At 41.4% G+C, this 27,082-nt stretch overlaps 1 protein-coding gene across 4 annotated transcripts in view; it reads right to left on the bottom strand.

The window, feature by feature from the left end:
* The window catches only part of PREX2 (phosphatidylinositol-3,4,5-trisphosphate dependent Rac exchange factor 2), a 252,350-nt gene that overhangs the window by 197,087 nt on the left and 28,181 nt on the right, over positions 1-27,082 (bottom strand). For 3 of the 4 annotated variants that reach the window (XM_061600721.1, XM_061600748.1, XM_061600730.1), the window contains exons 2-6: positions 10,977-11,048; positions 10,781-10,903; positions 9,886-9,990; positions 5,726-5,827; positions 4,033-4,194 (exon numbers count right to left, since the gene is read on the bottom strand). In XM_061600721.1, the coding sequence (XP_061456705.1) occupies positions 4,033-4,194; positions 5,726-5,827; positions 9,886-9,990; positions 10,781-10,903; positions 10,977-11,048 (564 nt within the window). The remainder of the gene's footprint in view (positions 1-4,032; positions 4,195-5,725; positions 5,828-9,885; positions 9,991-10,780; positions 10,904-10,976; positions 11,049-27,082) is intronic. The other variant, XM_061600739.1, reaches the window with a different exon arrangement.

Below are 27,082 nucleotides of genomic sequence, written 5' to 3'. Positions count from 1 at the left end.
AGCAGTCCCACCAAGATCAGAGTCCATCAGTTGCCACTGCACCCAATCAAACAGGAAGCCTGGAAAGGGGGGGGGGTTGAAAACCAATAGACTACAGTGACCCACCATGACCCTCAGGCCTGCTCTAACGCTACACTAAGAACCCAGATGTATTAAGAACTGACTTGGTATTTAACAGCAGCTTCTGCAAACCTAAGGCTCGTTGATGAGACAACCACCACACCACCACAGTTGGAAGAGGAGCCAGCATGTAGCACAGTACATAGCCATCTGTACCGTGTCTCCTCACCCAGCCTGTCTCTACATTACTCCTCCCCCCACAAGACCACTGATACTGGAATCCCTCTTGCTCCCTCAGCTGACCCCTGTCTCATTCTTCCAAGTGCACAGCACAGCCCTTGACTTGGACACTGCCTGCTTCCCGTGTGAGCCTCAAACTCCACCAAACTGGATGCTATCTTCTTTCAAATGCTTTCTCCAAAACCCCACTTATTTCCACTTCCTTTTTTCTTATTTTCTTTCAGGTTGTTGTAAACCTATAAAAGCATATTTGATGGCTAGGGAGAGATACAAAGTGACAGACAACAGCCAAACATGTGTTTTCCTCATGTTTTGTCCTTTTTGAGTGCTTATGGCTTATAAAGCAAATTTAGCAAAGCTTGTGGGTGCGTTTATTTTTAAAAGTAAAATGTCTTGTTTTAGGCTTTGCACTTCAATCATATTTCTATGATCATGGGTTAAAAGCATTAAAAAGAACTTCCACCAAAAACTGTGAGTTTAGTATTATGACATTATTAGAAACTATCTAGAGGTTTTTGAATGTATGCTGCTTAGCATGCAGAGACAGCTATTTGACTGAATTTTACGCAGCTATATTTTCAAAGTCAGTTATCACAACAAACTTCTTTATTTTTGCAACTGAAAATATGTTGTTGTTATGTGCCTTCAAGTCGATTACGACTTATGGCAACCCTATGAATCAGTGACCTCCAAGAGCATCTGTCATGAACCACCCTGCTCAGATCTTGTAAGTTCAGGTCTGTGGCTTCCTTTATAAAATCAGTCCACCTCTTGTTTGGCCTTCCTCTTCTTCTACTCCTTTCTGTTTTTCCCAGCATTATTGTCTTTTCTAGTGAATCAGGTCTTCTCATTATGTGTCCAAAGAATAATAATCTCAGTTTCATCATTTTAGCTTCTAGTGACGGTTCTGGTTTAATTTGTTCTAACACTCAATTATTGGTCTTTTTCGCAGTCCATGGTATGCGCAAAGCTCTCCTCCAACACCACATTTCAAATGAGTTGATTTTTCTCTTATCCGCTTTTTTCACTGTCCAACTTTCACATCCACACCTAGAGATCGGGAATACCATGGTCTGAATGATCCTGACTTTGGTGTTCAGTGATACATCTTTGCATTTGAGGACCTTTTCTAGTTCTCTCATAGCTGCCCTCCCCAGTCTTAGCCTTCTTCTGATTTCTTGATGATTGTCTCCATTTTGGTTAATGACTGTGCCAATCCTTGACAAGTTCAATGTCCTCATTGTCAACTTTAAAGTTACATAAATCTTCTGTTGTCATTACTTTAGTCTTTTTGATGTTCAGCTGTAGTCCTGCTTTTGTGCTTTCCTCTTTAACGTTCATCAGCATTCTTTTCACATCATTGAAAATATAGGTTAATGCATATAAACATGATGCAGAAAACCAAGCTGGTAATTCAACAAGCTTAGGCTGGTATTTTCATTATTTGTATTTGCATCATTGGTTGACCTATTATGCCTGCAGCTTTAATACCTAATATGTGTGCCAATCTTTAAAGTACTTTAAGAGTGTAATCATATCTCCCCTCAGTCTTTTCTTAAGGCTAAATATGCCCACTGCTTTCAGTCTCTCTTCATAGGCCTTTGTTTCCATTTCCCTGATCATGCTTGTTCCCCTCCTCTGAACCTGTTCCACTTTGTCTGCATCCTTCTTAAAGCGTAGTGTCCAGAACTGGATGCAGCACTCAAGATGAGGCCTAGCCAGTGCCAAATAGACGAGAACTAGTACTTCTCATGATTCGGAAACGATACTTCTTAATGCAGCCTAAAATAGCATTTGCCCTCTTTTGCAGCCACATCAACATTTGGCTTATATTCAGCTTGTGAAGAACAACAATATCTCCCATCTTATAACTGTGCATTTGGTTTCTTTTTTTTAGATGTAGAGCTTTGCACTTACCCTGTTAAATTTCATTCTGTTGTTTTCAGCCCAATGGTCCATCCCTTTGAATTTTGTTCCTGTCTTTCAGGGTATTTAGCTACCCCTCCCAATTTTGTATCATCTGCAAATTTGATAAGCATTCCCTACACCTCCTCATTCATTAATAAAATATTGAAGAGTACTGGGACTGCAGTACCCCACTCATTACCTTCCCCATTTTGAGAAGAAACCATTGAAAAGCACTCTTTGAGTACAATTGCGTGGATCGCTGATAGGTGTTCCATCCAGCCCACATTAAGCTAGCTAGATAATCATAATATCATAGGGCACTTTGTTAAGAGCTTTGCTGAAGTCAAGATATATTACGTCCACAACATTCCCACAGTCTATCAGTGAGGTTACCCGATCAAAAAATGATTTGATCAAACGTTTGGTCTAGCAGGATTTGTTCTTTACAAATCCATGTTGGCTTCTAGTAATCACTGCGTTGTTTCCAGGGTGTTTACAGACTGACCACTTTATAATCTGCTCCAGAATTTTTTCCAGTCATTGATGTCAGACTGACTGTCCTGTAGTTCCCAGGTTCCTCCTTTTTGCCTTTTTTGAAGATGGGGACAACATTAGTCATCCTCTAGTCACCTGGCACTACATCCATCCTCCATGATTTTGCAAAGATAATAGACAGTGGTTCTGAGAGTTCATCATCCAGTTCCTTAATTATTCTAGGATGCAGTTCATTGGACCCTGGAGATTTGAACTCGTTCAAAGTAATTAGGTATTCCTTGACCATTTGTTTATCAATCTCAAGCTGCATTCCTGCCCCTTTAACTTGTACTTCACATTTGCCAGGAGGTCACAGACCCTCTCTTAGGAGAAGACTGAGCCAAAAGTAGGAACTGAGAACTTCTGCCTTTTCTTTATCATCTGTTATCAAATCTACAAGCCCATCCTCTGAATCCCCCCACTCCGATTTTAGCCAAAACATGTCCTCTAAACCATGCCTTAAGAACATAAGAAAAGCCCTGCTGGATCAAGGCCAAAGGACTATCTAGCCCAGAGTCCTGTTCTCATAGTGGCCAACCAGGAGGCCTATAGAACGCCTGCAAGCAGGACCTGAGTGCAACAGTGCTCTGTCCACTCACAATTCCTAGTAAATGGTACTCAAAGGCATTCTGTCTCTTACAATGGAGGAAGAACATAGCTATCATAAGCTAGTAGCCATGAAAACCTTGTAAAACAGGAGCTGCAGGGGTCTTCACAAAAGATAAGGGACTTCCCCCCTCCTGCAGCCCTCCTGGAATTCATGCACTCCTGTCTGGTTCCATCCAGAGTGTTCCATTGACAGATAAGGGTAATAAGCTGAGACATGGAAGTAATCATAGCAGGAAGAGAGGCATGGTAGAAACAGCAGAAGAAGGATATTCTTTCCCCATCACAGTCTGTACCTCCATTTACTCTGAAAGAGACAGGATAGTGGAAGGTAATCTCACCTTAATCCCATCATCTGTCTTGCCCATTGAAAAATATAGGTGTCATTGAGAAGGGAAGCTCCTCACAATGGGCTTGGGGCAACAGTCAATTAAGACCCTCCTGCTGCCTTGCCCAGCCCCCAAATTTCTGTTATCAGTCAAACAGATATGGACTGACCCGCTTCGCAAGCATAATATTATCCTTACTATCAAGAGGAAGGACAACAAATTTTATTCTAATTGTGAGTTATGAATTGTTCCCAATATGTCACATAATGTACTGTGCTGAATATAAAACAAGTACCATGTGCAGAATTTTAAATGCCTCCCACATCTGATAAAATGACAAATTTTGTGACATTACCTCCCATCCTTCAATGTGAGACTGCCATTCTTCTAAAACCTCTAATTTTTCCATCTGTCTCTTGGCCTCATTTATGTTGGAGCAGACAGCTTTCATAGCTTGGAGTGCTTCCATTAAGACAGAGTAGTCGCTGTGTTTTTTGGGAGTGCGCTTTATCAATTCCTGTTTTAAAAAAGAAAGAAATTCTTGTACTTTCACAATAACAAAAATAAATTCCTGCACTTTCACTAGCTCAGTAGTAGAGCACCCGTTTCGTATGCAGAAGGTCCCAGGTTCAATTCCTGGCATCGCCAAGTAGGGCTGGAAAAAATCCCTGCCTAATACCCTGGAGATCTGTTGACAGTCATTGTAGACAATACTGAGCTAGATGGACTAATGGTTGGATTCACCATAAGTCAGATTCCTATGTTCCTATTATAGAAGACAGGCATGCACAATCACTTGAGAGTTCCAAGTAAGCACACATGGGAATGGGCAATTAAACTGATTGAGATACTAGAACAAAATAGCTGGCATTAGTACACCCTTTTATTAAATCTCTGCTTAACTATCCCATTCAAGTATCCCATGGGAATTAAGAGCTGAGCTGCCCTGACTCCTGTTTCTGTTTAAGCGCCTTTCAAGACTTACTGTGTTGAACACCTTTTCACCTTTTTTTATGACAGCCACAATATAAAAACAAAAGCTGCATTTTCTGTAATGGCTATTTGTTGCATTACTGAAGAGAACAATTGAAATAGCTGGATTTTACTTTTGTAAATATTTACGGTGGCTGTATTTAAGGTCATAATGAATCCCAGCGTGAATGGATTACCTTCATGGGAAATAGTGTGTGTGTGTGTGTGTGTGTGTGTGTCTGTGTGTGCGTGCACATGATATACCACATGCCAGCATACAGTTTGTATGAATATGACCCACAAGTGAGCAGGCACAAAACCCTACAATTTCTGCAATCTTGTGCACCCTCAAATGATTCCCAGTCCTTCCCTGGACCAAGTGACATGCACTTTAGCATATTGCAGTGTAGTGAATTCAGGGGCTCCACAAATGTGCACAACTGGATAGAGGGAGATGCTGGCCCCATCCTGTGCAGATGCTGAAGCAGCAGAAAATAGAAGGAATGGAGACAAGCCCCTGGCAAAGAATGAAAGGAACTACATGGCATCCAATAGCAACTATGCATAAGGAACGGAGTAGATAGCAGTGTTTGTTCAGAGCAGCATTCCCCAACCTGGTGTCCTCCAGATATTTTGGACTGCAGATCCCATTAGCCACGGCCAATGTGGCTTTGCTGGTTAGGGCTGATGAGAGTTGTAGATCAAAACATCTGAAGGACACCAAGTTAGGGAAGGCTGCTCCACAGCAATTAATACAGTTGTTGTCAAGTCCCCCAGTCACAAGTCAGTTCCTAGCTGCAGCAATCTTTCCTCTAACAGATCTCCCTGTTGGTGTGAACTGCTGGAATGATCCCAGTTCTGCCTGCATACTAAACTTCCACTCTTGTTTCTGTGCATCTCATCACAAATAAATGGATCTGATCTCAAGTAACATTCTACCACAACACAATAGGAAATTATCTTTAAAATAATAACCTGATTTATTTTAGGAGAGGGATTGTCATTACTGAACATTAAATAAAATTTAACAAAATATTTTTTCATTATAAAATATTATAAGCAACAAAAATACATACCTTCAAAAGAAGTGGATACTTGCATATTCTCTGGATTGGTGTTACTAAGTAACCTTCTAGTGGCACATCAATATTCTTGCATCCTCCTAAAAGCATGCAGTTCTGGAAAGAAATTGAAACAATTATTTTGGAATTAACTTTCCACATCGCTATGTCAATGCTATGCTGGACTGCTCAATTTTTAGGTAGCTTCAACGGCCAGGAATGCCTTTTATCAACTTCATTTTGTTAGTTGGCTGCAGCCATTCTTCTGCCATCATTACCTGGCCATCGTTGCCCACACTTTCATAACCTTCCATTTGGACAATTGCAATGAGCTTTGCTTACATTGACGACAGTTTAGAAGTTTCATTTAGTCAAAATTTGGTGGTTTACCAATTAACAGGGGTATGCCACAAAGAGCTTCTAAGAACAGTACTTGCATCATAGCATGTACTTCTAATATGCTCCTGAGCTCAATTCAACCTGTTCCTTACTACTTTTAAAGACCTAAACGGTCTGGAACCTGTGCACATTAAGGTGTGCCTTCTCCCCTTTACAGCTTCCTGTCTGTTAAGATCAGCAAGAGAAGCCTGCTCTCCCATCATTTTTAGAGGTGAGATCTGTGGCAACTTGGGATAGAATTTGGTAAGTTCAATTCAAAGGACTGTAGTTACCACTGCTGGTTTTTAACTGTTGTTTCTAATGTTTTAGTAACAGATATTTTAAATTCTTAAATTATTAATTGATTCTGTTGTTAGCCGCCTTTGGCTGTTTAAGGGAAAAGGCAGAGTATAAATGTTTTAAATTAAATAGATAAATTTCTTCTCCATCCTCTGGCTCCATAAACAAGTGTACTGGATATTTTCTTGCTAAACTTCTCCTTCACTAAAAATAAACCTCACAATGAGATTTTGTAATCATTTGTTGGTATGTCAGATCTTTCATGTTGCAGATTTCAATGGGATAAGATAAGAGGCTGACCCAACCATAGAAGCAAACCAGGCAACTGCCTGGGGTGCCAAAATTCCAGGGGTGCCTGCCTCAGCTATACAGGTGTCTTGGAAAGTGAGTCCTGGTGCACTTTTGGCAACTTAGCAGCTTGTTGTCTGGATCATATCCCCTGAATTCTGGAGAGCATGATTGAAGAGGGACCTTGGGGGAGAAACCAGGGTCCCACTCAGCAGAATAAGCAGCAGGGGACAACAGGGCTAGCTTACCCCATTTTCAAATAATACACATTAGTATCTAAAAGGGCAGTCCCCATAAGACCACTAAGCCCCAAATCTAAAATTATCTAACTTCATCATCATAATGGTTGCCCAGGATACAGACACAGTTGGAAAGAGGAGGAAGTAAAGAAATGACAGACATTAAAAATGAAATTGAGGGAAATATCCCATTTTATTCTTGATAATTTAATCACTATATTGTTTAGCGTATGATATGACATGGCAGGAGGTTTTTTTAATTCACCCAGAGCAAGGGTGGGGGGAAACCTTATAACAGCTCTCTGTTTTGCTGTAATTCAGCTATATTATGTTTTGCTTCTAAGCCAGTGCTGTTCTATAGTGTTGTTCTGTAAAATCGTCACAAGATGGCACCGAGTGTGTAATGCAAGCGGACTCTCTGGAAGTATTATTTACATCTACAGCCATTTCTGTACAAGGGAAAACTATACTGTTTGGAGCTTTGAAATTTAGAATAAATGACAATCTGTGTAGGGCAGGACATGAAAGGATTTATGTATGGTAGGAAGAAAAGTGAATAGGGAAAGCTTTTTATCTCCATTTCATAATACTAGAACATGAAGTATACCAATGGAACTGACTGGCAGTACTTTTTCACACAACTCATAATTAATTTATGAAATTCACTGCAGTAAAATATGGTGATGACCACTACCTTAGCTGGCAAAATTATGGAAGAGAGTTTCTGTCAATGGCTGTTAGCCATGCTTCCTGTATGGAACCTCACAAGGTCCTCCCTGGACCCATTTGTAGGCGACAGTTTTGGAGCATTAGCTTCAGAAAGCTTGGAGAACTGATAATATAGACCAGAGGTAGGAAACCTAAAGCCTGAAGGCCAAATGTCACCCCTCAAGGTCTCTCTAGCCCTTAGGACTCTCTCGCTAAGAGGATGTGTGTGTGTGTGTGTGTGTGTGTGTGTGTGTGTGTGTGTGTGTGTGTGTGTGTGTGTGTGTGTGTGTGTGTGTGTGTGTGTGTGTGTGTGTGTGTGTGTGTGTGTGTGTGTGTGTGTGTGTGTGTGTGTGTGTGTGTGTGTGTGTGTAAAAACCTCTGACTTTTGTGTGGGCTAGAATGTAACCTGCTGTGCAATGATGAATGTCACACCTGTTGTTCCACCCATTTTTGCCTGTAGCCATGTCCATTTTTGCCACTGGCCACACCCACTACTGACATGTGGCCTCTGGAAAGCTACTCATGAGAGAATACAGCCACAGGCTGAAAACAGTTCCCCCAACCCCTGTTCTAGACACATTACAATGTATTTTTAGACCTAGTTTTGGCACTGAAACAGCCTTAATTGCACTGGGCAGTTATCCTTGTCAGAACACAGACAGGGAGACATGCAGCCCTATTGATTCTCTTGATCTCTCTGCAAGTTTCAATACCATTGACCACAGTATCCTCTTGAATCAGATTGGCAGGCTGGGAAATCCATTTCTGTCTGCAGAACCAGTATCAGAGAGGTGCACTGGGAGACTCCTGCCCAACCCTTTGACATTTGGGCTGTGGGTTCCATAGGGTTTTATTCTGTCTTCCTTGCTGTATAACATCTATATGATGCTATTGGGAGCTGTCATCTGATGATTCAGAATACAGTGTCAGATGATACCCAGCTCTATCTCTTCATTCCATCTGAATCTAGACAGGCTGTGCAGTTGCTAGCCCAGCGTCTGGAGGCAGTATTAAATAGATGAGGGACAATAAACTAAGACTGAATCCTGAGGCAATGATGGTGGGTGGTTCCTGGATTTGGCAGTTGGGTAGACAGCCCGCTCTGAATGGAGTTGCACTGTCCCTAGACGGTCAGGTGCATAGCTTTGCAATGGTCCTAGAGCCATCATTGTCACTGGAGGTCCATGTTTCCTCAATAACTGAGAGTGCTTATTCCCAGCTATGGTTGGTCCATCAACTATGGCCCTTCCTGGACCAGAATAACCTTATTAAAGTAGGTACATGCTATTGTAACCTTTTGGGGGCTGCCCTTGAAAACAGTCTGGAACCCATAACTGATGCAAAATCTGGCTATTAAAGAGTGCCACTAAATAGTGTAATCTTTCCTTAAGGAGTAGCACTGGCTGCCATTCACTACTGGGCCCAATTTAATGTGCTGACTTTGACATACAAAGTTGTGTACAGCCTGAGATCCAATTTGAGCATATCTCCTATTATCATAATGTAAAAACAGCACTGCTGCATCAATCCAAAGACCCATCTAGTCCAGCATTTCTGTTCTCACAGTGGCCAACCAGATGAGAACATAAGAAAAACCCTACTGAATAAGACCTGTGCCTTAAGGTCAGCTGGGGAGCCCCTGCATGTAGTTCCATCAATGGCTGTGGTTCACTGTATGACAGCATGGTGCAGGGTCTTCTCTGTCATGGCACCCCAGATGTGGAACTCCCTCCCATTGCAGATAAGGTTGCTTTCCACAGTAACAGCTTTCAGGCATCTACTTAAGATGTACCTTTTTGTGCATATGGAAGCAGCTGTTTTAAGGACTGGTTCCTTTGAAGCTGCACTATCATGTTGTTGTATTCATTGTTGTAAGATGTTCATGATGTTTACTGGTTTGATGATTTTTATGTTAATTGTTGTATTACATTTTAATTAATTGTATTTTATGAAATGTTGTATACTGCCCAGGGAATTTTTGGGTTATAAATACATGCTGTTCAAATGCAGCACACAGAACTAGGTGATGGGGAGAAATAGCATGGCAGGAGGGTCTATTGTCTCCATGAGCTTTCCTGGAGGTACCTGGTTGGCTACTGTGGCTACTGTGGACAGGTCGATGCTGGATACTTTGGTCTGATCCAGCAGAACTTCGCCTATTTTTGCCCTTAAAATAGGCAAATATGTCACTCAGAAAATAATTTAAATTATCAGTCCAGTAAAAAAGGCTTAGATATGGAATACAAATAAGTATTCACTTACCAGTAGAAAAGTCCGTACTGCTCTTATTTTGTTAAGTTCAAGCAGAAGTTTTTGTGCCTTCTCATGGTTACTGCAGTATTCATCATAGATCTGAAATCTGTCTTTCTGGAGGGAAAGTTTTCTATTAGTCATTTTGTCCACAGGGTTGCTTGTTTCTTAACTTTACTTTTTAAAACATTTTTAAAAACTTAAATAGCTTAAGATAGATAACTGAACTCAATTTCTGTCATCATACAGATATGTAGGAAAATAAAACTATTAAATACAAACATATATGCCAAGTACTGAAAACTAGCAACAGACAAATTCAGACGAGAAGAAGTGCTGTTTCCCATTTTAATTTTAGTTTCATAGTTCAAGTAGTTTTTGTGCTGTCTCACTGTTCAGGGGCCCTCATTAAACCTAATAGTGAATACTAGGTATAACACTGCAAAACTGCATTTTGGCTGAATTACAAGGTAGGACTTCATTGGATATGGCAAACAGTATAGTGCACACACTGCCACTTATTTCCACAGTAAACACCTTCTGATGTAATATACTTTTCCCACTAGACTGAAAACTGAAATGAAAATCATAGCTCAGTCCAGCAGTGTATGCTACATGGTAGCTTGATGAAAAATCACTGTGCATCATACTAGCTACAGAATGGACAATGAAACAGTAAAGCTTTCCTTTCAGCAGTGAGTCCTGCTTCCAAGTGTCCTTAAAAGACTTTTAATTATGCAATCAAGTCCATTTTTGTTCTGAGTCTGGAGTTGTTTAAAAAGAGAGAGAAATCCATTCACACAATGTAGAATGTACATAAGCTACCATGCCAGCAATTAAAAAAAAACTGCACTGAGGAAGTGAAGATCAATTAAATATGAAGCCTGTATTCTTATGGTTGACATACAAAGTGAAGAAAGCAGGCTCCCACTTCTTGTTGAGCATTAGGCTCAGGATGTAGACACTCCTCGATACTGGACAGGAAATCCTTGTGTACTTCAAGAATATCTTCAATGTTTGAGAACAATGTCTGTAAATAAGAAATGCAGAGTATAAATAAATAGAAATAAACAATATAAACATGAGAATAAGTAGCAACTAACCTTAACTGTTTCTTCTGAGACATTTTTATCAACCTTGGAGAAGGCCCATTGCATTATTCTGTGAAGGAATGCCTGGAAAGAGAGAGGGGGGGGAAACATAAAGAAATGGCCAAGGCACTGAAGAACTGTAAGGCAAAGAAATAGGCATGTTACTTTGTAGCAGCAAAAAATAAAAAAAATGATATATTTGACATGTGCTGTCAGATGTACAAAATGAACTGAGAAGGTGGTGTACTGCTCCACTTGGTGCAATACAGTAAAGTTAAAAAGATAGGAACTAAAAATTACAAGTGTGAGTCTCAAGAGACAAAGTGTCAAATATGTATAAAATAATTTATTGGAGAAAACATGGTAATAGGCCAGGGAGGTTTCAGAGGTGCATTTTACCATACTATAGTCCAGTCCATCATTTTGTATATGTGATCAGAAAGACCATGAATGCAAAAAATAAAAATAAAATAAAAAAGGACTGAGTGAACTGTGGCATGATAAATGGAAGTCTGAAGTTGCCCTCAGTCAAGTATAGACACTTTAAAATAAAAAAAAATGTTTTCATAGCATTATCAAAAACTAAGTGAGATTTTCTACCAAATAAATATGACTTGTACAGAATATTAGCATTCAGACCTTTTTCGCATCCGGTTAGGCAGCAATGGTTGAGGTAGTTTCCATAATCTCATTATTCCCTTCTGTCATTTGTTTTATTACCCTGGTGTCATGAGCTTCCAGATGATAATTTCACTCCAAGGGTTCCAATATCTCCTCCAGACCAGGACTGAAACTGGGACTCGCAGTTCTGGAAGCTTATGACACATGGAGTGTTATTGTTGTCTTCTAATAGGCACCTGGCTAGCCACTATGAGAACAGGATGCAGTACTAGATGGGCCTTTGGTCTGACTCATCAGAGCTCTTCTTATATTATTGTGTGCCTCCCCTTTGCTTTCTTTCCCTTCTGTAAAAATTTAAATAATAAACTCTTTGGAGCAGGTACCTCCCTGTTTCATTTACTTTGCAAAGTGTCATGTGTGCAAATAGTGAAGGGAAAGTCCACCGCTACCATTACTACTATGCAATTATTTATTATTTTACCTATTTAGATGCTACCTTTCAGGGCCGGTTCTAAAGGGCGGCCAGGTGGGGCACTGGCCCAAGGGCCCCTGGAGCTACAGGGGGCCCTCCACTCTCCTTCCGCAATCCACGGAAGCATCTGCAGACCGCCATCCTCCCGCTATCCTCCCGCTTATCTACCTTTCCGTTGTTTTTTGCGGTGTGCAGATTTGCCATCAATCAAGATGGTGGCTGAGGTTTCTTTAAGGGGCTGAAGCCTCTGCCACCATCTTGGTTGATGGCATGCATGCGTGCTACACGCGTGCATTGCTGCCATCAACCAAGATGGCAGCAGAGGCTTCAGCCCCTTAGGGAAACCTTGGCCACCATCTTGATTGATGGCAAACCTGTGTGCGCCGCAAAAAACAACAGAAAGGTAGGTGAAGCGTGGGGATAGCAGGGATAGCAGGGGGATGGCGGGCAACGCGGAAGCTCCTGTCTTGCGGTCCGTGGATGCTTAAGTTCCGCGGATCATGGAAGCGGAGCGGAGGAGCCCAGGGCAGGCTGGTACCCAAGGGCCCCAGCATGCCTGGGGCTGGCCCTGCTACCTTTCCCTCAAGGAAGCTAGCAATGCCATAAAATTCCCAAGCAGCTTATACTGCCATAAAAACATTTAAAAATCAGTACCTAAAAAATCTCTTTAAACTATAAAGAGCATAAAACTACATTACAATTTAAAATAGTGAGCTGGACAGTTTAAAAGCAAACAGAAAAGTGGCCAAGTCTTCCATGTATGACTAAATGCACTGTTGCAGCTTTGTATTGAGCAACTCATCTGACAGCGGTAGAGAATCAGGAATTCCATGCAGCACAGTTGGTGGGCTGGAGGAGGGACTATTCCATGCCTGTTCCACCAGTCCACTTGGTATCTATGCTAGCTGCAGGAGAAGGAAAGTCTCTTTGTCCACAACCAGCATGGAAACACAGCAATCTGGCAGAGGGGAGATGAATTACTCTGTCCCTCCTCCACTTGGAAGGTAGCTTTTCATGCTGACTACAGAGGAAAGGAGCTTTCCTTCCTCCATGGCAAATATGGAAATGCAAGCTACTAGCCTCTCAGCATACTAGTACAAAAATATGTGGGCTAGTAGGTTTTTCATGTTTATTTAAAGGCTGGTACTTTTGTAATCTTAACACTTTGACATAATGTAAAAAGTAGTAACCTGAGCTAGAAATATATGCAGAATGTCTCTAAATATGAACACAAAGTACAATAGAACATTTAAACATTTCTACGCAATCATATGAGATTGTAAATTTCATCATCCTTTGCACTGAAGAAAGAGTTTTCAAAGGCATGGGGTTTTTTTGGCACAGGTCAGTACTGAACATTTTATTCAATGGTAATGTTCATCTGAATGGCTTGATATGTGGCAGCAACATATGGAATGCAGTATAGGAACAGCATTGTGTAATGTTACTCTGCTAGTGGTTTGAAGAAGACAACTTTTGCTGTTAAACCCATTCGGACAGAAAAGCACATAGGCAAATGCAACCAACTGAACATAAAGGCCACAGTCCATACCAAAGGCCATATTACGAATGCAACCACTGCTTTCCCATGCTCAGTTATGTGCTCATGGGTTCTTACCTCTCATAATCAACAGTAGCAGCCAGTTGTTTCTTTAGTTTGCAGGATTGGGGTCAGGTGTGGTTGGAGGAGAATAGAAATGATGGTGTACAGCAAGGGGGGCTTAATCCTTTCACCCTTGTCATGGTACCAATGAAAATCCCCCCAAAGTGCTTTCTGCCCAAAGAGGGATGCTGCCATCATCCCAAGATGAATATTTATGTATTTATTTATTAAATTTACACCCCACCCTTCCTCCCAGTAGAAGCCCAGGGTGGCAAACAAAAACACTAAAAACATTCTAAAACATCATAAAAACAGACTTTAAAATATATTAAAACAAAACAGCTTTAAAAACATTTTTTTTAAAAAGCTTTAAAAACATCTTTTAAAAAATTCCAACACAGACTGGGATAAGGTCTCTATTTAAAAGGCTTGTTGGAAGAGGAAGGTCTTCGGTAAGTGCCAAAAGGTGCCTGTCTAATATTTAAGGGGAGGGAATTCCAAAGGGTAGGTGCCACAACACTAAAGGTCCACTTCCTATGTTATGCAGAACAGACCTCCTGATAAGATGATATCTCCAGGAGGCCCCCACCTGCACAACGTAGTGATCAACTGGGTATATAAGGGGCATCTTGGTCCCAAGCTGTATAGGGCTTTGGACAGCAAAACCAGAACCTTGAACTTAGGCTTGTAGCTAACAGCTTAGGGGGCATTTTCAATGGGAGAGTAGCAAGGGTGGGGAAAGATAAATCCACTTCCCCATGCATAATCACGCATACTTTGCAGCTGCTATTTCAGTTGTTTAAAAAAAAAAAGAAGAAGAAGATGAGAAATCCACACATTTCAGATAATAGTCCAGTTTGGCCTCGAGTCCAATAGTCTCCTGTGGGCAGGGAGACACAACTGTTGACATTTCACCTCCAAATATTTTATGCAGGATGTGAGAAGAGTACAAAAACAGCAGGAAAATACATTGTTAAAGACTGCCTAGTCAAGGGGTGGAGAACCTCATGCCCAGGGGCCAAATGTGGTCCTCCAGGTCACTTTCTATCCTCAGGGCTCTCCCCAGGCCATGCCCCTCACTGGCTTTACTTCACACCCTCTGTGAGTGTTTTTGCTTGGCTGAAATATGTCCTTGAACTCTTACAATGACTCTTGCTTGCTACGTGGAGGATAGAGAGGGGTGCGTGTGTGTGAAGAAATTAGCTTATTAGGCAAAGGTAAAATTTATATTCATGAGGCCCTCAGATTGAAGAATGTTCTGAACCCCTGGCCTAGTCAGTCCATTATAACAACAGGTGCTGACATAGAATGAGGCCACCAACAAAAGATGTGTTTTTATTATTGGTGGTATTGGTATTTCTATTTATATCCAGGACCGCCAACATCTCAATAATAAAAAACATTTAAAAATGCATTTTAAAAACAATTAAAAACATTCTCTCCAGTGATTTCAGAGTTGCCATGAACAGTATCTTCCAGGCTGGGTAAACAGGAACGTTTTTAAATTCCTCCTGAAAATTGATAATGAGGGAGACAGATGCACCTTACCAGGGAGGACATTCCACAAGCAATAAACTGCCACTGAAAAGGCCCTGCCACAGGTCAACAGCAACCAGGCATCCCCCAGTGGTGGCACCAGCAACAAGGCCTCATTTGCCAATCATAGGGTCCAAGCTGGTTAATATTGGGGAAGGTGCTGTTTTAGGTACTTGGGTCCCAAGCCATTTAGGGTTTTATATGCAACTACTAAAACCTTAAATTGGGCCCAGTAGCTCACTGGCAGCCAGTACAGTGCTTTCAACACCAGCAACTCATGGTCCCATTATGCCACCTACATGGTCTCATCAGGCCACCCCACGTACCAGCTAGCTGGAGCCTCCAGATTGTCTTCATGGGTAGTCCCATTATACAGTGCATTATAGTAGTCCAGGTGGGAGGTCACTTTTAAGCAGTACAAATATGGTCAAACACTGACAACCAGATGCAAAATAATGAAACCAGCTTATATTTTGAAATGATGATCCAGATAACTGGTTGTACTATGGAAGCAGTTGATCTTTAAAACAGCAGCGTCATTGGAATCCTGAAGAGCATAATTTTACCACCTGTGCATACATTTTATTTTATATGCTTATCTTTTATGATAGTTAAGATGTATATAATAATTTAGGAACAAGACAGAATAAGCAGGACAGCTTTAGCAGCATAAATATGGGAGAGCTTACTGAAGCCATATCACTTTTATGAGAGGCGCCTGGATCATCAGTGATATAAAGGTGAAATATAGACACAAGCTTCCTGTTAATCATTTTCTCTTATGTGGCCAGAACGTAACTTTTTCTTTCTTTCATTATGAGTATTGTCCTTCATCACAGTTATAATAAGAGACCATCTAATTTACAACAGTAGTTTTCATACAATAAAAGTATGGTAGGTGAGCATTTCCTTATACAACATATTCTTAAACAACATATTAATATGATTATCTTGAGCACCACAAGAAACCTCAGGAAACTAATTAAATGACTTTACTCCTCCCCCCTCCCATAGTTCCCCAGTGCCCTCCCAAAACAGCTACTCCAGAGGGTCAAGGGACCCTCATGAATGATATAGAACAGGGCAGGGGGGTTGCTGGTACAGGGTCAAATGGGTAACCCTTGTTGACTGTTTATTATTACTACTACTACCACTACTACTACTGCCCACCCTTCACCAGAAGGTCCCAGGATGAGTAACAGAAATTTAAAATACAATAAAAACAATTAAAACACATTCTATTAATGAGAATAGTGTGGGTCCTAAAAATATACATCTCAAGTGCCAAAGGCCAGGGAAAAGAAATGCATCTTTAGCATTCACCAAAAACTGTACAGCAAGGGTGCCAGACACATCTCTGTGGGAATTCCAGAATTTAGGGGCTGCTACAGAGAAAGCTGTCTCCTGGGACCATCACAACCCCGAACTTCTGAGGGTGATGGAACTACCAAAAAGGCTCCCTTAGAGAGTCTGAATCCAATGAGATTGGCCATAACACACGGCTAGATCTAAGATGCCAAGATGGGCAAGGATCAAGGGTGTAGGTGGCTGGGTGCACTTCTTCAAGCGGCTTGGCCACATTCTCAAGCTCGCAGTAATTGAAACTGATCCAGAACAGATGGAACAGTGCACTGGATGCCTCCACTGGACTTGCTCTAACTGTGGCATCCAACTCAGTTTGAATCTGAACAATTTTGTTCCTAAAGCACCTCACAAAGTTGTTACAGCAGGCTGCCAAGGGTGTCATAGCAAAGTTCTCTTGGCCAGACGACAAATGTCCATTCACAACTCAGAAAAGCTCTGCTGGGCAGCTCCTTGCAAACACAATGGTAGCAGACAAGTAAGCTTTCTTCATCACTGCCACATGGCAGGTGCACTAATGTGACCTCACATGTGCTTGGTCAGGTTCAGACAGAGTTTACTCCATCTGTGCTCTAGCCATCTACCCCCGTGTTTCATTGCACACAGGTGATTTACATGCTCCACAGCAATAGCAACAGCACTCATGAGCAATCTTGTTGATGGCTCTACGCATGTCATCATTCCACAGTGTGACAAGAGCCTCGACAGGAATGCCAGCCATGTCAATTGGAAAATCCCCCAGAACATTCAGGAATCCCTCAGATTGCCTGCCTAAGTCTCCAAGGGTGAACCATCTCAATAGGTCCCCCACCCCTGCAGCATGAGGTAGCTGTGTTCAGCCCAAACCTCACCAGGGAATGATCCGTCCATGACAATGGACTCACAAAGATCCCCCCCCCATCAACAGAGTATTGCCAATCTGCTCTGTGGCAAAGACCAGGTTGAGGGTATGTCTGGCTACATATGTCAGACCAGAGACGTACAGAGACAGCCCCTGGTTATCACAGAGGCCATGAAGTCCTGAGCTGGCCCATTTGAGGGAGCTTTAGCATGCATATTGAAGTCCCCCTACACTGCTGTGCAGGGGTTCTCCAACACTATATCCAAGACTACCTTTTCAAGATCAGTCATGGAGATTGTAGTGCAGCGAGGTGAGCGGTACACTAACAACATCCCCATTATGTTTCTCTGGCCCAACCCCACAAACAGCATCTCAAACTCAGACACAGTGCAGATTGATCTCCTGGCAAAAAAACCAATAACAAGCACCACCACCTAGCTTTCTGATCTAGATTGATGTTGCATTGTGTACCTGGGCAGATATAGGTGGGTTAGCATAGGCCCACCCAGCTCATCTGCCGAGATCTTGGTTGTACATGCCACGTCAGCCTCATCTACCATCCAGTTGTAGATTATAGATGTTTTATTCTGGACAGATGAATGTCTGGCATTTAGCAGCAGCAACACAGACCAGTAGATTGGCCGATAGGCATCCCCAGATTCTAAGATATGGTGGGCAAAGCAGACGAGACAAGGGCTTTGATGTATCTAGTCCTCCTCCTCCTCCCCCCCCATATACCTTCGCCCACCTCCATGCCTACCCCTACCTACCATCACAGGGATGGCAGTCTCACTCCCCTCCTCCCCATCCCATGCACATAATTCCCTTAAACCACCTCTAATCATAGCAATGGAACACAGACAAGACAATAGATACACCCATCCTAGCCAGAATCACTGTCTATTATTTTGCAAAATCATGGAGGATGGATGTAGTGCCAGATGACTGGAGGAGGACTAATGTTGCCCGTATCTTCAAAAAGGAGGAACTTGGGAACCACAGATCAGACAGTGACAACAATCCCTGGGGAAATTCTGTAGCAGGTTATAAAGCGGTCAGTCTAAGTACCTTGAAAACAATGCAGTGATTATTAGAAGCCAAGATGGATTTGTTAAGAACAAATCCTGCTAGATTAATCTTATCTCATTTTTTGATTAGGTAACCTCCCTGATATACTCTGGGAATGCTGTGGACATAATATATCTTAATTTCAACAAAACTTTTAATAAAGTGCCCCATGATATTCTGATTAGCAAGCTAGTTTCATGTGGGCTGGATGGAAAAACTATCAGATGGATCCACAGTAGGCTACAGAATCATAATCAAAGAGACCTTATCAATAGTTCCTTCTTAAAGTGGAGGAGGTAATGAGTGAAGTACTGTAGGGCTCAGTCCTGGACCCAGTGTTCTTCATTTTTATTAATGACTTGGATGAGGAGGTACAGGGAACGCTTATCAAATTTGCAGATGATACAAAATTGGGAGGAATAGCTAATACCCTGAAAGACAGAAACAAAATTCAAAGGGATCTTGATAGGCTGGAGCATTGAGCTGAAAACAACAGGGTGAAATTTAGCAGGGATAAGTGTAAAGTTGTACGCCTAGGAAAAAGAAACCAAACGTACAGTTATAAAATGGGGAATGCTTGGCTCAGCAAGATTACATGCGAGAAGGATGTTGGGATTGTTGCTGATCACAAGCAGCATGGCTGGCACCAGGCATGACTGGGCACTTGTGCACCAGCCTGCCCTGGGCCCATGGTGCCATAGCCCACCCCACCCCCCATACAGGTGGTGCAGGGCTAAGAAGCCCACCCATACATCCCACCTACCTCTCCCATCCCTGTGAATGATGCCTGCCATCAACCAGATGGTGGCAGGGGCATCAGCCCCTTAGGGAAGCCCCTACTGCCATTTTTGGTTGATGGTGGGCATGTACGCACAGCATGCATGCCATTCACAGGGGCAGGAGAGGTAGGTGGAGTGTCCATGCAGGCTGATTGAAGCCCGCACTAATTGCATTGTGGAGGTGCCTGGGAACTCCCTCTCGGTGATCTGTAGCAGGGTTGGGAGCTGATACTGCTGTGGATTGCAGAATGGGAGTGCTACCCTCCCTTCCTAAGGAGCCACCCTTTGGCACCATCCCTGACAAGCTGAATATGAGCCAACAGTGTGATGTGGCTACAAAAAAGGCAAATGACATTTTAGACTGCATTAACAGGAGTACGGTATAGTTTCCAAATCACATGAAGTACTAGTTGCATGTGCAACCTGGAGCCCCAATCTGTCTCACTACTGGTTCATTACTACAGTTCACACTGCAGGGCAGATTGTTTGTGGTGAGGAGTAAGGCACAGCCCAGACTTCTGGTTCATATACCCAAATTCCCTGGTGCGGCCAGCTTCATTATGCTGTCCTTGCCTGGTCCCCCACCGATAAGGAAGGGGTGGGGAATCTCCAGACTCCAGGCTAATCATGGCTCCCCAGAGGGTCCAATTAGGCCAATGAGGCCATTTTCCCTAAACCACACCCATCAGCTGACATCACTAGTGATGCCTGCTGATGGGCAGGAGGACGGGGTTTAAACCTGCTTTGGCTGCACGATCCTGTTCCCAGCTACACATCAGCTGAGCGGGGATTAAAGCCCTGTGCAGAAGGGCCCTTTGAAGGAGCTCGCACAAGCTACCTTAAATAATCTTTTGCAACATTTTAAGACAGCTCCTGCACTCCTGTTTGCTCAAACTGGAGTATGGGGGCTGTCTTAAAACCTTTTCCAAATCTCCCCATGGTTCCCTTCTAATTATCCAAGACCATGAACTTAAAGGGGAAGACTTTAGAAGAGACTTTTGCCTAGTCTCCCCATTTAAGTTCCCATTCTCTGACAATGAAAGGGGAACCATGGGAGGCTTGGAAAAGGCTTTTGCAAGTCTCCCCCCCTTTCCCTTTAAAATCCTGGTCTCAGAGACTTAATGGAATATGACCTGCTGCCACATACAATAGCAACAGTTTCAAATACATTTAGGACTGCTCTACAGTTCATAGATACAAGCAAGTTTCCTCACTATTGCAAAGTAAGTGTGGTCTGGAGACCACTGATAGCGAGAAAAGCTGCCGCAGGTGGGACTATCAACAGGTGGAGGTCATGTGATAAAGGTTGGCAATAGGCTGGCCCACTCTCTGATGTTATTCTCAGAGCTATGTTTTGATTCAAACGTTGATGAGGCTGAGGTCATTAAGTATAGCAAGCCTGAGCCACATTGTACTGTATATAATGTTACTGGCCAGTAGCCATGCAGCAGCCTTCACTCTTAGTAGTACTTTACATAACTGGGGTGAGGGGAGGTTTGGCATGCTATGAAGCTAAACCTTCCAAGACAAGCCTGCTTAAGTTTTTATACTTTGTAAACTTCTTTCCACTTTTAGGGAATATAGGTTAGAAAGACAGACAGACCTTTGAAGATTCCCACCTCTCCAGTATTGTGTTGCCTAAGCAGATCTGACTTGCTTCTGTAGGATACAAGAATTTTATAAAAATGCCAATCCTATAATATATCTATAGATAATGTTATCTTTTTGGTGCCAGGTCAAGACTTTCCTTTTCTCCCAGGCATTTTAGCATGTGTTTTTAAATTGCTTTTTTAAAATGTGTTTTTAAATTTGTATATTTATTTTTAATGTTTTTAATTGTTGTAAACCACCCAGAGAGTTTTGGCTATGGGGTGGTATACAAAAGCAATAAATAAATAAATAAACAATTTCTAAGAAAGGAGGTGTTGGCACTCAAGTCTACCTAGAATAATCTGCCATAAAATCTTGGTGTTACAATTGTGTTAGAGCCTTGAGAGTTGACATGTAACTATGCATAAAGCTAATGTTCAAACCCAGGGCACATTTTGAAACCTATATATTTGGACACATGTTCATTTCAGGTTCAGTAGGATTGTTGTGCATATAACAGGACTGAAATCTTGGTATTTAAGTCAGAACCTCAAATAATCAGGATCAAAGTAGACACAGTCTGTATTAGAGCTTATATCATATCTGCATTTTCAAATAATGGCAAGTATGTAATAAGACACCTTCTGAGATATTCCATTTTGTTTTGTATAACTGGTTAATTTTTTTAAAAATCCTGCATTCTGCTCAATCAACCTGGATGAATGATAAAACTGCTTGTTTATTTTTTTTTAAAAAAATCACTATTTTATATATGGAGGGGTTCTTCAAAAATTACAGCCTTGGGCAATCCACATTTTCTTATGTAGTTTGATTCTTTATGGGACACATATCTATTTTTTTTACCACAATTTACAATTTAATACATTCTTCCTTGTTTTACATGTGGTGGTTTAAAAAATTAATAAATCCTTTATTCTGTACACCTGGATGAATATTAATATAGCTTGTTTCTTTTTTTAAAAAAAACATTATTTGTATAGTGATTTATGAAAAGTAACAACCTTGGAATCCACATTTTATTCTCAACTGATTAATCATGAACAGCTTCAAAATGAAAAAGGTGATTCAATGCTATGCCTTTTCGGGGAGCAACTTCCATGCGAAAATATATGTTACTGAGATGCCTTGGCTTTTCCAGGTGTATGTTAAATAATCTAGAATAAAAGATGGGAAGGCTGCCAACTTTGCAGTTAAAACTTTTTCATAAGTGTTTCCTAGAGAACTGTACTATTATGTGAAATGCATCTCTAGGCAGCTCTTATGTGAAGATTGCACAACATTCATATATAAAACTGATGTTTTGTCTGCCAGTGAATTGAAAGATTACTCCTTGAACAGAATTGTCTCCCAAAAAGAGTAGGATTATGAATTCTGCAAATATTTAAATTAATATAGCTATGATATTCAACAGCTAGCACTGACTCACTTTTCAATTCAAAATTGATAATTTTTGTAGTCAGTTTGTAGCTGCTTAATTTCTCTGTGTAGTAACCATATGGCAGCTAGATGGGGGCAAACGTTGGATGTTTGTGCAGTAATCAATGCATTATTCAGACCTCTATCACATTTGTTGCATGGTTAGGACTACATAAATCAATCCTGTGTTTGAAGTCTTAACATGGTAAAGAAGAGACTTCATATACCACAGTCTGACAATTCAGCAGACACTGACATAAATACCTTCCAAGTTTGGGTTGTATTTGTTGATACCCAATTGGCCAGCTGCAACACTGCCTAGACGGAGATAGGGCTCATCCATACTTCTATTTAATCAGCAAGGTAAGCCCTTTGTATCTCCATTAATTCTCCCTCTTCCATATGATGTTGGCCTCTAATCACTGCCTTCTCACACTTTCCCTCCCTTAATCTGAAGTTTCTCACACTAGCTATAATGCGAAAAGGAGAGAAACAGCAATTACAAAGAGTTGCTGAGGTGGGATGACTGTTGCATTGTCTTGCATTTTCATCTCCTTCCATGCCTCCTGCTTCTGTTAGGTTCCCATTAGCTCCCTCATCCCTCTGCCTTCTAAGCCATACAGCTCGGGACCAGGATACCTGAAAGACCGTGTTACCCCTTATATACCCAGTCAATCACTGCGCTCTGCAGGTGAGCGCCTCCTGCAGATACCATCTTATCAGGAGGTTTGTTCTGCACAACATAGGAAGCAGACCTTTAGTGTGGCAGCACCTACCTATGGAATTCCCACCCCTTGAATATTAGGCAGGCGCCATCTCTGTTATCTTTTCAGAGCCTATTGAAGACTTTCCTCTTTCAACAAGCCTTTTAAGTTGAGACCTTATCCCAGTCTGGGTCTGTGTTGGAATTGCTTTTTAATATGTTTTTTAAAAAAAAAAAACTTTTTTTCTAAACAATTTTTTTTTAAAGCCATAAGTGATTGGTGGACTTCCGGGAAGGGTGACTTAGCCTGTGCCTGCTTTTGAGACGGGCTCCTGCCTCAAAAGAAGCTTATTCAGATATATCAGTCAGATTTTTTTTTTTTTTTTTGACTGATTAAACTTCTCCCGGGTAGGGAGAAACGAAGAGATTAACCTCAAAGCCTATTTTTGTTGGGACGACCAGATCTCATTAATTTATGGGACGAGGTCCAGCCGACGAAGGTGGGACGGATTTTCAACAACAAGCTCTATCTGATAAAGCGAACGTTCATCTTATCTTCTAAGAGAGAACGCACTAACAGGCAAGCACCCTTCTTTCTATATTTTTCTTTTACTTGACTTAAATTGTTGCTGTTTAAAAGAGATTTGCCAGATTGATCGGTTTTTGACATCTCACTGGGGAGCCATAACTTCTCTCTGCTACTCACTAATTAATAGCTTATCTCTGTTTTTGTTGCAAAAAGCTGTCCTGGATTTGCATTCTAAAGATATACACAGAAGAGGGATTTCTATTCCAGATTTTTATTTTGAAGAATATTATATTGTCTGAGACTACTCTCTTTTTGGTCTATTTTATTTTGACGAATCTGTTTCCTGACGACCGCCATTAATTGTTTCGATCCTGGGAACTGCATTTTGTTTACTTAAGCATGGAGAGATAAGGCTGTCTGCTCTGTTTATACTGTGATGTCACCAAGTTTGGAGTATTAACCCAATTGTTGCTGAAATAAGAAGTGGTTTTCCTATATTTTTCTTTTAAAATGGCAATTAAGAAAGTGGCTGAGAATCTGGAAATAACTATGTTTCAGAAAATAATGGATGAGATTGAGATAACGAAACAAAACCTGCGACAGGGTTGTAAGGAGCTGAAAATTGAATTGAGTAAAATGAAGCAGGAGATTAAAGATATAGGGGTCCCTGTGAGAGAGGTGACCCTGGAGATTGGAACAAACGTGGAACAGGAAAAAGATTTGGAGTCTATGGACTTTAGAAACAAAATCTATTGTTTGGAGACACAGGAGATTAAAGACATAGGGGTCCTTGTGAGAGAGGAGACCCTGGAGACTGGAACAGGGGTCCCTGTGAGAGAGGAGACCCTGGAGACTGGAACAGGGGTCCCTGTGAGAGAGGAGATCCCGGAGATTGGAACAAACGTGGAACAGGAACAAGATTTGGAGTCTATGGACTTTAGAAATAAAATCTATTGTTTGGAACTCAATGTTATCTCTGAAGAAATTAATGAAGATTCTAGAGATAAAGTTATCAATGGCATGGATAATCTTCTGGACTGGAATGATGTGATGGAGCCCAATATAGAGAAAATCTATGGAATTAACTGCAGCCATGTGACAATGGAAAAACTTTCAAGAGATGACCCAGTGTATTTTGAAAAAAAGAACAGAGATATGATTTTACAGCAGTATTTCAGCAACCTATTCAGAATGGATGGCAAGAAAATATTTGGGATAGAGGTAATTCCCATCAGACTCTTACTATATGACTATGGCTTTGACAGCAAGATTATTATGGAATACTGATAATGGAAGATTGGATACTGAAATTACTGGACTTAACAAGATTACTGAAGATGGAAGATGGAAAATGGAACTAATAGGGATAATAGAACAATGGCTACTGAAATTACTGAACCTAACAGATTCTGATGTGATGGATTAATTGAAATGTTTATTTTGACTATGGTTATGACAATAAGATTATCATAATTAGTAATGAGATGGATTAATCGATATGCTTATCTGGAAAAAAAAATTGATAGATATATTTCTTAAAGAATTGAAACCTCTCTTTGACTTTTTGTGGAAAGAATAAAGTAATGTTTATGAGATTTGATGATTAAGTAAGATAACTACTGGAGGAAAGTGATTTTATAATATGACTTAAGAGACAGGATTGTTATATATTATAGACTTATAACTGATTTGATCTTTGACAAATGGGAAGTCAATATTTTACTCTTTATTTTTTATTTTTCTTTTTTTTTTCTTTTTTTCTTTTTGTTTAACTATTTTTGATTTTGTTTTTTGTCTTTGAATGTTTTATGATTTCGTCTTGTATGTTTTATGAAAATCTGAATAAAAATTATTGAAAAAAAAAAAAAAAAAAAGCCATAAGTGATTGGTGGGGTGGCATATGCAGGGTGGCATTACTGACTTGCCTTCTGAACATATATATGAAGGACTATCTATTCTAGGATGGGGAACCTCAGGTTCAGGAGGCAAAATGAAGCCCCCCAGGGCTCTCTATCTGCCCCTTGGGACTCTCACCAGGGCACACAACGTCTCACCAGCCCTGTTCCACACTCTCCTTGAGGGCTTTTGCCTGGCTAGAATGTATTCTTGAACTGTAATGATAATGCCTCTTTCTTGCCTGGATGGATGGATGGAGTGTTGGAGGGTTTGCATAGAAACCTCTGACTTTTGCATGGATGGAACGTAGCCTACTGTTCAAAAGTAAGAGCCATATTTATTTCTCTACCCACTTTTTCCTCTGGCCCCATCCACCCCTGGCATGTGGCCCCCAGAACGTTCATTACAAGGAAATGTGGGCCCTGGGCTGAAAAAGGTCCCCCCCAACCTAATACCAGATGAATCTGCCTAAATTCTAAGTCATATTCTGAAGCCCTTCTGGGTGCTCCTGCCTTCAGAAGATAGACCTTCTGCAGAAAAGGCATACTCAGTTTTAGCAGCCTGTCTGTGGAATGTTCTTCCCCTGGGAGGCTTGCCTGGTGCCAGATCCATGTCTTTATTTTTTAATTTACCTGGGCCTTTTATAATGTTTATCAGATCTGTTTTGATGCTGCTGTGTTTTATCCTGCTTTGCTGCTCTTTGTAATATTTGAGGTTTGATTCCTAATATTGGCCTGACCCTGAAGGGTGGGAAACTTCCACAAAATATGTACTCTTAGTTAGTTACAACAACAACAAAAAAACACTGCTTTATGTAACATGATATTATCTCACTCAATGGCACATTATTTCATTACCTGCCAAGAGCCCAAGATCTCTCAGTCTCTGCCTCCATAATAACCACATTGTCAGTTACATGTGGTGTAAGTAACTGAATTTGCTCACAATTTTTTTCTCTTGGGGCACAGAACTTTTCCAATTATTGCTCCTGCTCTTTCCGATAGACATTGTAAGATCACAGAAGTGCAGCTTCGCTTACCTGCACGAAGCTCTGGGGAGCGGAGCATAGTTGCGGCCAAGGGTGAAGCCGCAGAAGCCATTTTAAGGAAGGGAATGTCACGCATCGCCTTGAGATGACGCGCGACGTTCTGCACGGAGGAGGCGGAGCTAAGGGGCTATTTAAGCCCACGCCTCCGACTTCCTCTTGGCTTGCGACGACAAAGAGAGGAAGAATGACGGCGTGGAACAAGACGGAGCTACTGAACAGCGAGGGACAGAGAGCAGTGGCCATTTTCTGGCCGCATGGTCAATGCTTGGGCCTGATCAGCCCATTTAAGGTTGCAGCCACAAGGGCAACGACTGTTAATGCTGCTGTGTGGCTGCAGGTGGCCTGGTGGTGAGGCCTGGCCAAGTTAAGCAAGATTACACAAACATCCTACCCCCTATACAGGGAGGAGGGAGTGGATGTTAAACAAGGATTACAACCACATACATTTAAATATTACGCAAGTATATTTAGGCAGTTAAAGGGATAGATAGATAGATAGATAGACAGATAGACAGACAGACAGACAGACAGACAGACATATCCCTGTGGGTTGCTGATTTCTCCCCCCCCCCCATAAAAGGGGAAGGGGGTGAAGGTAATATAAGAGTACCACTTAGATTAGATATATTGAAC

This window comes from Rhineura floridana, chromosome 1 (assembly GCF_030035675.1).
Source record: "Rhineura floridana isolate rRhiFlo1 chromosome 1, rRhiFlo1.hap2, whole genome shotgun sequence".
Classification (NCBI taxonomy): Eukaryota; Metazoa; Chordata; class Lepidosauria; order Squamata; family Rhineuridae; genus Rhineura; species Rhineura floridana.
This window is presented reverse-complemented; position numbering and strand designations above follow the sequence as displayed.